The sequence below is a fragment of the Poecilia reticulata genome, linkage group LG7 (genome assembly GCF_000633615.1).
Source record: "Poecilia reticulata strain Guanapo linkage group LG7, Guppy_female_1.0+MT, whole genome shotgun sequence".
In the NCBI taxonomy this organism is placed as follows: domain Eukaryota; kingdom Metazoa; phylum Chordata; class Actinopteri; order Cyprinodontiformes; family Poeciliidae; genus Poecilia; species Poecilia reticulata.
The window spans coordinates 29,940,060-29,952,968 of NC_024337.1; the positions used below are offsets into that span (position 1 = coordinate 29,940,060).

Sequence of the window (12,909 nt, forward strand, 5' to 3'; positions counted from 1 at the left end):
CCCAACCCCCACCCTTCTCTCCACCCCCGCCGACTCACACATGGGTGATAAAAAGCACCTGAATGGCATTGGTGACGTTCCATCCAGCTTCCCATGACGTGATTTTGGGCTTGTCCTCCTCCAGGGAGCCGCCGCTCTTCAGGGTCGACTGCCTCGGACCGGTACCGTCCCTCTGGTAGCGGGTGTCCCCCTCCACGTCCCCATCTCCCTCCATGTCTCCCCCTTCCTCCTCTTCCCCCCGGAGGACATCCATCTGCATCCCTTGCCTGTAGTCGTAGTCCAGGTCGTCGCACTCTGCAAAGCCCAGACCCTCTTCGTCCGTGGCGGCCTGGAAGCCCAGCCGGGCGAACACCCCGCTGACCTTGGCCTGGGATTTGTTGGACACCGTGTGGGCCGCATTGGTCAGTTTGTTGCTGATCTTGTGTCGGATTAGATGAGCCATGTTTTAATATTGTTATTATTATTTATCCAAGATCAATTTGTTCTTCACTTCAAGAAAATCTGACAGATTAGCCCTCCCCAAAAGAACATGCAGATCGATGTTTTCGCTCCTACATAAAAATCATGCCTGTTGGTCTTTGAATGTCGTCGCAGCTGCTGTTCCCTCCAAATCTTTAGAAAAATCCTCATCCGCTTCTCTTTGCTTGTCCATCCATGTTACTCCATCAGAAATCACATTCCCTCATAAAGGAAGACAACAAAAGAGGAAGAAGAAGAAGAAGAAGAAGAAACCGGATGCTCGTTAATTGTAGCACTATTTTTTTTTTTTACCCCCAAAGAGTCTTTTCAGTTTAGAATCCAGCGTCTGATGCTGGAATCAGAAAGATGCTGGATTCTCAGCATCAGCACCAGAGAGAGAAATAGGGAAGAGGGGGGGGGGCGAGGAGCGTGCACGTGTCCGCAAAGAGTGCCACAGCCCTCGCGCTCCCGACTCGCGCGGGTGGCAGAGAGAGAGAGAGAGAGACGTTTGTTCCCTCGGCGAGAGTTTAACGACAGAGTGATCACGACCTACAAAATAAATAAATAAATGAATAATATATTTATATATATGTTAAAAAAAAAAAAGATCCGGCCTGTTGGAGGCAGAGCTTCAGAATTCCCTCTGAAATGATGCATGAATAAAAAGAAAACACCAAACACCTGCTACCACAATGTGATCTGGCGGAATGGCAAAGACACCTGCCACCAAAAAAACAGCAGGTGACTTCTTTCTAAAAATGTAATTCGGAAAATAAATAAATAAATAAAAAAACCTTACAAATGTCCAAAACATGATTTAAGACGATAGCCCATAAGAAAAAAAAGAGGGAAAACCTCAACGAATCCATTTATTTATTTATTTATTTATTTATTTATTTATTTATTTATTTATTTATTTATTTATTTATTTATTTATTTATTTATTTTATTTTTTACTAGTAAAAACATCATTCTCTCTCTCTCTTCCTCCCCCCTGACCCGCGGAGCTGCAGTCTAACATGTGAAACCAATCTGAAATTTGTGAAACGAAGCGCGCACCACCCGACAGCCGACACACACACGGGCCTCGATATTACCACGCAGGTTCGCGTGTAGCGGGCCACACTTTTGTGCAGAAAAACAAAAGGCTCGGCGTTTTGGGCAGGAAGACTTGTTTTCACATTTGCAAATGAAGAGGAAAAGCAGAAGCAGGATTGTTGATTCAAAAGAAGAGAGCCATTTTAGATTTTATGTATTTGGGGGGGGAGGGGGGGGTTATATAAAATTTTGTTTGCCTTTTAAAGAGCTTCGAGAATTTTTGTTTTATCTTTTTATTTTATATTTTTCTGCCTTATGACTTTCCTGCTCCTCATCAGTCCAGATGAGCTCTCTCCTCAGGCTGTGAAGGGATGCAACTCGTTGCTGACATGATGAGCCTCCTGCAGCTGGCCAGATGCGGAGCTTTTGCAGCACCGCGGACAGCTCCACTCTGACATCGGACTCGTCTGTCTTTTAGCGCCCTTGAACCGCTAATTCATTAAGCATTCGTGTAATTTGCGTAGTTTTTGTTGTTGTTGTTGTTGTTCTTTTGTTTTGTAGGCTATATTTTCTGAATGTGCACACAGAAAACAAGTCAGAGAGGAGTAACGCGGTTTCTCCTCCACCTCAGCTCTAATCCCTGCAAATAGGAAGCACCTCGTCTTTGCCTCCCTAATCTGCTGTGACAGGGCTGAGCAAAAACTGTCATCCGGTCTTTGCAGTCGGCTTGCACAAATGTGCCCGACTGTGGCAGGGAGCCAAGAAAAAAAAAAAGGGGCTCTTCTTTCCGTTGCAATTTGAATAAAATAAAAGTAAAATCAAATAAAGACGCAGGAAGTCTATAAACCAATACAATTTCTGATTCTGACTGAGCCTTTGTTCTAGGTAAGAATTTTTTGGCACCTAGAGAACGGAGTATTAAAAGAAGGCGAGTCAGTGCGGCAGGATGAACACTGCAAGACAAAAAAAAATGGATGCATGGATGAGAGGTCTAAATTTAGCAAGCGGCCGGAGGACAGAGAAAGTTCCGCATATTTTCATGCTTGGCTTGGGCTGCTCTGGCAAGCTGCTGTTCGCGCTCATGTTTGTTAGTTTGTGTGGGTCATCCGTGTGTTTGAGGATATGAGCGGACACGCGTGCGTGGGACGGCGGAGGAACCAGGGAGAGTCTTCGAGGCGTTTCTCCTCCCCCGCCCCCCGCGCGCATAACGCGCAGAGTCCCCGGGCCCACGCCGCACGGGACAGAGGAAATGTCACACACATGCAAACACGCAGGAAAAAAAACCAACATGCAGATCAATCTTATTTATGAGCACATAATTCGACAAGGGACTGGAACATGTAAAATGCAGACATTTTAACTTAATATACAAAAAAAAAATTTTTTTTAAATTGCCTCACTACTGAAAAACACTTCCTTACAAGATTTTCTGACAAAGGACTTTGGGGTTAGTTTGGTGACTGAGGCTAGGATTAATTCAGACTCCTTGTGTGCAAAGAAGAAGGAGTCTTCCGTGGGTGTGCGTTAAGTGTTAATGTGTGTGTGCGTGTGTGTGTGTGCAGAGGCTTACAGCCTCCACTGACAGCCGTGCAGTGCTGACTGAGAGCAATAATCTCTGATAGTTGCCATGGCCACTGTAATTGGACTGTGTGTGTCTGCACGTTCAGATTTAGAGGGGGGCAAATAGGGGGGGGGGATTTTCACACCACAAGGTCTTTTCTGTGAGGAAGCTTTTTGTAAAAGCAAAATACTATATAAAGGTAGAATTAGCCATTTCAGTGTGTGTACAAGATGCAATGAATTGATGCCTGGTTGTGCATGAACATCAAGCTTCCCAGATCTCAACAACATGGAGAATACAGTTTCAAAACAGTGTAGGTTTTGTCCTCTTTAAAAAGCCCATTTCTAACAAGAAATATATTTTTTTAATACATGTGTGTAAAATTCTGCAGAGGCCTGGTGCTGTTTGTGTATCTATTAAATACATAGATACACAAACAGCATTTTGACACTGAAAAAAACAAACAAGTTTACTTTAATTTCTCACTGGATTCCATTGTTTCAAACTTTTACACATGTGCATGTGAAACAGAGAAGTTTCACAGATTACTTGAACCGACAAGATTTGATTCAAGTGGCTTTTAGTTATTCAGAGCTTTACTGCGACGCACAATTAACAAAGAACCAATTTAAAATTGAGTGAAAATTGTGTTTGAACCCCCCCCCAAAAAATGCACAGATACTTTAACAAATCCCTCGGCTACTGTGTGAGCTCTGGATGGGATTTTTCTTCCTCTTGGTCCTTGAAGACGTGACTTTCATATAAAGTACTGCTGTGGACTTTTAATTGACCTGACAGTTCTTTTTGTCCTGCCCATTTCCCCTTTTCTTTGATTTTTCTTGCACTGTGTCAAAATCAGATATAAGAGGTAAGTAACAAAAAAAAAGCTGTGAAAGAGCTTCAAAAACAGCAGAGAATTGTTCTGATAAATGTGATATTTTTATTCATTCAGTTAAATTACCTTTTTCTTCTTTTTTTTTGCTGCCTTCTTTCAGTTTGAGTGTTTTCTGAAACCAATTTGCTCTATGTGAAAAAACAGTTGAGTGTAAAAGTATCTTGTCTTTCTGCGTCACGATGTTTGCTTCGAAGACAAAACTGTTTCACTGATTTAAAATAACTGGATCTAAAATATAAACATGGGTACCAAGAATTATGTTTCTCTCTGAAGAATTTAAAAAAGTCACAAGGTACTTTTTTATTATTTCTACTTCCTCTTTTTGATTTAGCCGCTGATACAGATCAACTGAACAAAGGGAAACCTTTCATTGTTGTGGAGTGTGTTGGTGGACTTTGTGTGACCTTTACACAAAGTCACACAGGAAGTTATCCAAACTCAGACAGCTACCCTTTGATTTTTGTTTATAAAGCAAAAATTACTGACTCTAATTAGTCGTTAGTTCAGTTCACTGTGACATTACAGGCGTGATTGTACTAATAATTACCTGGTAATGCAAATTCACAGTGGATTAATATGACACGTGCATAATCTTACATGGGATTACAATCCCATCTATACGGGTGACTGAACACAGATGCATGCCACACTTTGCAGATTTTAACGTCATCATTCCTCCATTTCACAAATATGTGCTGCTTTGTTTAGGACCAAATAAAATCCAACTAAAATGCAAGAAAATCTTGTTCTAATGTGGAAACAATGTTTTTGCAAGGTACTGTAAATCTGAGTAAATTTCACAATACAGATTTTCTTCTGTATTCATGATTCTATTACAATAGAATAAAACATCAAAATGACATGCATGATAATCCCTGTCAGCTCTTCTAGAGGACTCCTTTTTGGGGGGAAGGAGGGGGTACAGAAATGTGGAAGGGGAAGCTGGAATCAAAATGGTGTACTGTCAAAACCATAAAATTTGAATAAATACAAATGATTTTACTGAATAATTTAAACTGGAGTAACTGATAGATGCTACTGATTCATTTAATCAGAACTGAGCCTGACATGATCCCCTCTCTCTCTCTTTTTCTCTCTCTTCCTTGTCAGAGAGAACCAGCGGTCTGCTCATTCCTCCACAAAATGGAGGCTGCTTGGCATCATGCATGGCAGTCCCACAGCGCTTGTAGGCCGTTTGTTCCCTCGTGCCTCATCACCGCTGCCTGGATGACAAGCACAACAAGCAGAGAGCTGCGAGCGCTGTACGCAGACAGCAGCACCATGTCACGTCCTGCCGCCCCGGAGGAATCAGAGCCCCCATATGTGTGTGTGTGTGTTTAAATAGAGAGTAGACAGGGTGTTTTCTTTTTTTTTTTTTTGTTTATGTCTGCATGCATGTGCGTGTGTGTCTGTGTGTGGGTGGATGGTAAGATTGCAGTTGTGAGTGTGTGTGTGCATCCATGCACGTGTGTCTAAGAGGGTGAGGTGACCCAGATCTGCTTATTAGCATCAGGAGGAGAGGGACGCAGTCACTTAGAGCTTTGTGCCTGAGCAGTGAACTGTGCACGGGCTTCAGTGACACAACATCATGCCTCATACTGTAACCGCCCACAACACACAGGCACCCACCCACGCGAACACACACACACACGCACACACGCACGCACGCACGCACACGCACACACACACACACACACACACGCACACACACACACACACACACACACACACACACACCCTTCTTACTTTTCATCTTGCTTCTCAATATCTGTGCTATCTAGGAAATAAACTCATCCAGAAACATTCACTTCTTGCCCTTTTACTTTTATCACATTCATCTAATAACACATTTCTAGATAATTCAATGGTTAAAAATTCAGAAAAGATTAGGGATGTGTGTAATTCTTGTTAACTTTGTGATAAATGAAACTGAAACAGTGTGTGAAATGTATATTTCCTTCACTTACTGCTGACACCTAGGCTTGACTGAAACACACAACAGTTCTCTTCAGAAACATCTGAAGCTTCAGCTCTTTACAGTCAAGACAGACAGTAATTCACTATTTGAAAGTATTACTGCTTGCAATCCATAACCTAAATGCAAAGTCTGAACACCCGTCCACTATCCCACAACCACACAGCCCCAAAGTCTTTAATCTGTAACTTCAGTTTTTGCATTCAAGATGACAATGGAAATGGAAAATAAGGGGGAAAAAACATGTAAGAAAGAATCAGAGTTTTCATAAAGAAATATCTAACTTGAATATGGGTATTCATATGACCTGTAGAACTGTAGTCTTCCTTATTGAAACAGACCTCACTAGTACCATAAAATAAACCGTTTCTTTGAGTCAAATCTAATTCAAATCGGTTTGGTGCGACCTCTGGAGGTAAAATATGATCATTACAGTTCTAGGCCACATTATGAGCGAGAAAAAGTGACAAAGTGATCTAAAACCCAGTAAACAAATGAATTTTACATTGCAGTGGCATGTTCTCACGTTGAAAAAAAATCCAGCCTTCAGTTTAAGTACAGTTACTTAAACTACTATCCTGTTGAAACAGCATGTGCTGGCTGATTTCACCAGGTTCGTTTACAATATCTGGTATTTCAAAGAGTTTATGACGTTATGCGTTATGACAGGGTTTCCGGGGCGGATTGGAAGAGAAACAGGCCCAAAGCATCACGGATCCTTCACTGTACCTAACAAATATTAATTCTTTTTATTCCCCATTCCAAATACACCCAGTGATTTTTATTTTTTTTTAAAAACCCTAAATAACTCCAAACACACACCTCCACTTACAATCACAATGAAATTTATCTAACTCCAGGACATAGTAGGACAATAAGACTGTTTTTTGATATGCCTCCCAAACAAAAGATTGGCAGGCTCCATTTCACATTATAGCTGAAATGGAGAGCTAGTGATCCCAAGATGTCAGTCTCGCTGCATATCCCTATTGAATTTAGTGAATTTAGTTGTTTTTTTATCTACTCTACCCTCCTCTTCATGAGGATAATATCATATAATACTTTTGTGTCGTATTATATTAATTCCCCATAGAATCCAAGAATTATTGGAAAAGTAATTAGACGCTCATGGAATTTCTGCTTTAAAAAGCTTAAATGAAAAACAGATTAATTTAACAGGGCGCTCTTAACTGTTCCCATGAAGCGATAAAAAATACATTTTAGAAATTTTGTTGACAGAAGAAGACGTGAGTTTACTACTTTAGGTAAAACAATTTATTTTGAAGAAAACATGTATTAATACATGGAAATCAGATATTTTGTACAGTACGGAGCCCAACTGGTGACGTGGGGAAAAAAATACAAGTAAAAATCGTGGCCACGACCTAACATAACTCGTAGGAATGACTTAATATTTCGTGGCCAAGATTTTTATTTTCCCATGTCTATGGAGAGCCATTTCAGCCAAAATGGCTCCCCATACATGTCACCAGACGGACTGGAGGATGAGCAACGTTTTCAGTCTTCATTTCTTACACTGAAACAGTTAGAAGCAACTGGGAACTGATAGTTGGCAACATCTAGTTTTAACACGGATGTATTTTGCTGTGACACATTTCAAACATGGCTTCTAAAGATCAACCGGTGTGTCAAATCTTCTCCTTCCAGGACTGTAAAACGTCCCCAGACCCAATCTTCGAGCTCCCCGCCCAGTGCGTGACCACAGCGGCCCCGATAGTGATAGACAACGGTTCCTTTCAGACTCGGGCCGGCTGGGCGGCTCCGGCGGCGGAGTACTCTTCTCCGCAGCTGCTTTTCAGGTCGGTGGCGGCTCGCAGCAGAGGGGCCGCCCGCAGCGAAACCCAGATAGGGAACGACATCCCGAATCTGGAGCCGCTGCGGTGGCTGCTCAAGAGCCAGTTCGACCGCAACGTGGTGGTGAACTTCGAGATCCAGGAGCTCATCTTGGACTATGTTTTCACGCACCTGGGGCTCAGCTCGGAGGTCAGGGAAACACGATGAAACTCAGTGGAAAATGGATGAACCGATTAATTGGTTGTATTTCCAGGAAAGAAATTACAAGTATTCACATTTTGTGCTGGTAGAGCTTAACCAGCCTGTAAAAAGCGCTTCAAAGAACAAACAAGAATAACAGACATTTTCAAAAAAATTCTCACACTGTAAAAAAACTAAAAAAATAAAATAAAATATGCCATTTAGATTTTATTAATACCTTTACTTCTTCTGCATAAAATGTAAATTGAGTTTAGCTGACTTTGTTTCTGTTTCTCTCACATCTAGGGCAGTGTGGAGCATCCCATTCTGATGACAGAGGCCCCCTGCAACCCGCTGCACTGTCGGCAGATGATGTCAGAGCTGCTGTTCGAGTGCTACCGCGTCCCGTTTGTGTCTTATGGCGTGGACGGCTTGTACAGTTTCTACCACAACAACAATCAGAGGAACCTGCAGCAACCAAACACCGGCATCATTCTGTCCTCTGGCTACCACTGCTCTCACATCCTGCCTGTCGTCAACGGCAGGTGAGCCTCGGCACACTCAGACATCATCCTGAGTGCTTCCACCATATTTTGACTGTGTTATACTTTCACTTAATGCAGCCTTTCCCTGTTTCACCGGATGCGATTTTTGATTTCAGATTGGACGCTGTGAACTCTAAACGTGTGAACGTTGCTGGAAGTCAGGCGGCTTCCTACCTGCAGCGCCTCCTGCAGCTGAAATATCCAGGTCACCTCGCCGCCATCACGCTGAGCCGTATGGAGGAACTGCTGCATGGGCACAGCTACGCTGCCGTGGATTATCACGAAGGTACAACACAGATTAACGTACCAACATCTTATTTATATGTATTTATTTAATCCCTTTGTTGTGCTTGGTCTACAGAGCTGGAGAAGTGGCGCTGCCCGGAGTTTTATGAGCGGGAGGTTCACCGGATACAGCTTCCCTTCTCTGGGAAGGTGCCAGGTGGCTGCGTGAGTGCGGAGGAGCGGCAAGAGAGGCGAGCTCAGCAGCTCCGAAGACTTCAGGAGATCAACACTCGCCGGCGGGAGGAGAAGCTGCAGCAGGATCAAGAGAGACTGGACCGACTTTTGGCTGTACAAGTAATTGTTACTCTAAATATGTAAAAAAAAAAAAAAATGTTTTCCAACTCCATCCATTTTCTGCACACCCTTGTCCCTTGGTGGCTTCGGGAGGGTTGCTGGTGCCTATCTCTAGCTAACGTTCCGGGCGAGAGGCGGGGTTCACCTTGGACAGGTCGCCAGTCTGTCGCAGGGCAACACAGAGACACACAGAACAAACAACCATGCACACACACACTCACAGCTAGGGGCAATTTTGGAGAGGCCAATTAACCTGACAGTCATGTTTTTAGACTGTGGGAGGAAACCGGAGTACCCGGAGAAAACCCACGCATGCACAGGGAGAACATGCAAACTCCATGCAGAAAGACTGGGGCCGGGAATCGAACCCAGAACCTTCTTGCTGCAAGGCAACAGCTCTACCAACTGCGCCACTGTGCAGCCCAGTTTTCCAACTCTTTAAGCATATTTTCAAACTACTTTTATTAATCACTAATAAAATATGTTGTTCCACTTCTGATGTAAACATACTTTGCTTACTCCGTGATTTCAGCACTGCAGCAACAACCAAAAGCCAAACAAACTGCGATTCTAAAAGCAGCCATTGTTGAGTCATTGTGCAGCACAGCGATCATAGAGCATTGTGTGTGCAGGAGCTGTTGGAGGACGGGCTGTTGGATCAGTTCCACAAAAGCCTTATGGAGCTCAACATGGATTCAGCCGAGGAGCTGCAGTCGTACATCAACAAGCTGCAGCTTGCGGTGGAGCAGGGGAGGCTGAAGCTGCTGCAGAGCGACGGAGCAGATGGGAAGATGGAGGTACGGCTTCTTCTCTTCAGCTGTTGATGTATCATTTTAACATTAGAGTCAGTACAAAGTAAAAACACAGAAAATTCAACTAAATTAGAAAATAAACATTGTATTGACACAGATGAAGCATCAGCATAGCCTTCTTTTAGGGTACGTGTGATCTGTTGTGGCAAAGCTAAAAAATACTTATAACGTCAACATGTGAAAAGCTCAGCCCTTTCTGTTTGGCTTAATATCAATACATAATGAATAATTTGGTGATTATTTATTGGATAGAAAAGGTTGGTTAGTTGGAGATTTTATTAAAAAACTTCAACCAGCTAAAGTCATGCCACTTGAGGATTATGGATATATTTACAGACAAAGGTTTCCATTTTTTATAAATGCAAACTGTTTATATTTTTGTACAGTTCTGGCTTAATTATTATTCTTTCAGCAAATTGCTATTTTTTGAGTCCCTATTCTCCAATTAACAATTAGTTGGTTAGTAGATTAGTTGATGATTGTCTCAGTGATCAATTAATTACAATCCTGGTATGTTTTCTCTCTGTTTGGATGTGATTTATTAAAAACACATCTTTAACAAGATCAACAGAAAAAAATTGTCTTCCTGCTTTATAAACTTTAAATTTTGCTTTGAACAGCATAAAAGTTAATGACTGGTGTTTCAGCTGCTCTCTTAAACACGAGCTGGGTGCATGTCAAAGACAGACAGGAGTAATCAGAAACCGATGCAGTTCACTCGATGTTTAGGGAGAATCCAACTTTGTTAGCTTTGTAAGATCAACATGATACAGCTTTGAACATGTTCATGAAGCTGGACCTTGATTTTTCTTCTTAAGGTTTTGAGTAACTTTATTTCCTTTCCTTAATAAATGAAATAATGTGAAAACTGAATTATGTATTCACTCAGGTTATCTTTGTGGGATGAGTTTGATAAACAGGAACAGAGATGAAGCACTTTTTCTTTGCACTGTAGATAAATAATCAAACCACGTTTCTGTAAAATGAGCAGATTCCACATTTCCACTGCTTTGCCTTACAGCGAGTATGCAAATGCCTGAGTAGGTAAAAGTCAGGAGCACTCATGGTGATCAAGCTTCATCTGTAGTCTAAAAATTTAGATGACCCAGTCTTTTTATTATTATTATTTTGTTAAGACTCCTAATGAATGTGCAGGATTTGTTCCCGCCTGCTGCAGTGGATTTTCTGTGGCTGACATGACGCCTGAGGCTGTTCTCTCGCTCTCTGCCAGGTGTCGGAGTTAGAGCAGCCGGTGGATGAAGGAGACGGAGTGGCACTGATGGATTCAGACTTCCCAGAGGACCCGCTGTCAGAAAAATCCGCCGGCGTCGTTCAGGTAGTGGCAGACTGACACTGTAGATTCTCTAATAAATACATGAGAGCCTCATTAACGCTGTGCTGACGGGCCGCAGAGTGTGGAGGAGTGTCTGCAAGTAAACTTTTAGTCAAGTTTTCTGCTCGTGCTCTGGACTTTGCTCGGGGAAAAACAGACGTTGGGACGGGACGTAAAAGGATGAGCTCGATCTGTTTTCCAGCCCGCCTTCAACATGGCCGAGTACCACCAGCTGTTTGTGGGGACGGAGAGGCTGCGCTGTCCGGAAATCCTGTTCCAGCCCTCTCTGATCGGAGAAGACCAGATGGGACTGATGGAGACGCTGCAGTATGTCCTAGCAAGGTAAGAACAGAATATTACAAATCCACTTGCAGTTATAAAACCCTCCCACTGCTCTGCATTGTAATAGGGTGAAAAGAACCGTTTCTTTTAAAATAATCCACAACAGGGTTTTATTTTATGGAAATTCATGCAGTTTTATTGGAACTTCACATATAAATTTGTTTTACCACAAACAGATACACTCCTGAGCAGCAGGAGTCGCTGGTGAGCAATGTGTTTCTGATGGGAGGGAACATGCAGCACCCTGGCATGAAGGAGCGGGTGGAGAGGGAGCTGCTGGCACTGAGGCCCTTCCAGTCTCATTTCAAGGTTAACATTTCAAAATGTATTTTTAAAATAATGCAAATCACGTTGTGACACATAATGCAGATTTTGACAAGCAAAATTGTTTTGAATTGAAACCGGGCGACAAAAAAAAAAAAAAATCTTTATATAATATAATTTTACCTGCCTATACAGGTAACCATGGCAACCCGGCCGGGCTTGGACGCGTGGTACGGAGCGCGGGATTGGGTGTTGGAGCATCCAGCCGCAGCAGGAGCAGAAGGTTGGATTAGCCGGCAGGACTACGAGGAGAAAGGAGGCGAATATCTGAGCGAACACTGCGCCTCCAACGTCTTCGTTCCCATGAAGCTCGCCAAACCGGTTCCTGCTCGTCCCGCCGAGCCCCCTGCGGCTCTTCAGACCCTGACAGAAACCTCTGCCGCGGCGGCAACCATTACAGCCGCCCCAGTTCCATCCTCATCCACAGATTCTGCCGACGTCAACATGGCTGCCTCCTGAAATGAGGAATATTCATTGAGCTCAGTTTGGACTGACGTGATGCTTTTTTTTTTTTGGTTTGATTTGGTAATCCCAACCTTTGGGTCCTTTGCAGTTGGATTATTGCATTAYATGACAAATGTTACTCCATATATTTTGCAGCTGTAGTTTCAACCAAGCATTGCTACATCTTTTTCCAGTGTTATAATTTTAGAGCTTTCCTCAAAGACAAATCTTTTTCAGACTATCCTTTGTGAGTCTTTTGTAAATTTGTAATTAACATCTGTAGAAATGCTGGTCAAAACTTTTCATATTGAATGGTGATCAGCTTTTAAGGTCTAGTGGAAATATTTTGTAAAAAGAAAAAAACATGAGCTTTGTTTATTTGAATACAGATTTTTTAAAATAAAGTTCAGTCTGTTTCATCACTACATTTTTTTCTTTAATCTAACCTCTCTTCCTTAAGTTTTCCTTTTGTCCATTCATCATGTCTCTATTGTGTTTAGTGTAAACAAATCCTTTTTTCAGGAACCTAATTACTTTATGTTGCAGTATATTGTTGTTTCCACTAGATGGCGAAAAGAAACATGAAATGCTATGTCTTGTTTATATA

General features: G+C 42.4%; 2 protein-coding genes across 2 annotated transcripts in view; one reads left to right on the forward strand and one right to left on the reverse strand.

The window, feature by feature from the left end:
- The window catches only part of LOC103468036 (vesicular inhibitory amino acid transporter-like), a 5,703-nt gene extending 4,807 nt beyond the window's left edge, over positions 1-896 (reverse strand). The window contains exon 1 of the mRNA XM_008414872.2: positions 59-896. Coding sequence (XP_008413094.1) covers positions 59-442 — 384 coding nt within the window. The 5' untranslated portion in view covers positions 443-896. The remainder of the gene's footprint in view (positions 1-58) is intronic.
- A 6,539-nt stretch (positions 897-7,435) lies between these two features.
- Positions 7,436-12,707, forward strand: actr5 (actin related protein 5). Its single transcript, XM_008414873.2, has 9 exons — positions 7,436-7,932; positions 8,230-8,468; positions 8,585-8,754; positions 8,830-9,047; positions 9,680-9,844; positions 11,091-11,195; positions 11,395-11,534; positions 11,711-11,843; positions 11,994-12,707. Exons 1-9 carry the CDS (start codon positions 7,552-7,554, stop codon positions 12,315-12,317), a joined length of 1,875 nt encoding a protein of 624 aa, XP_008413095.1. The 5' UTR covers positions 7,436-7,551; the 3' UTR covers positions 12,318-12,707.
- The last annotated feature ends 202 nt before the right edge of the window (positions 12,708-12,909 follow it).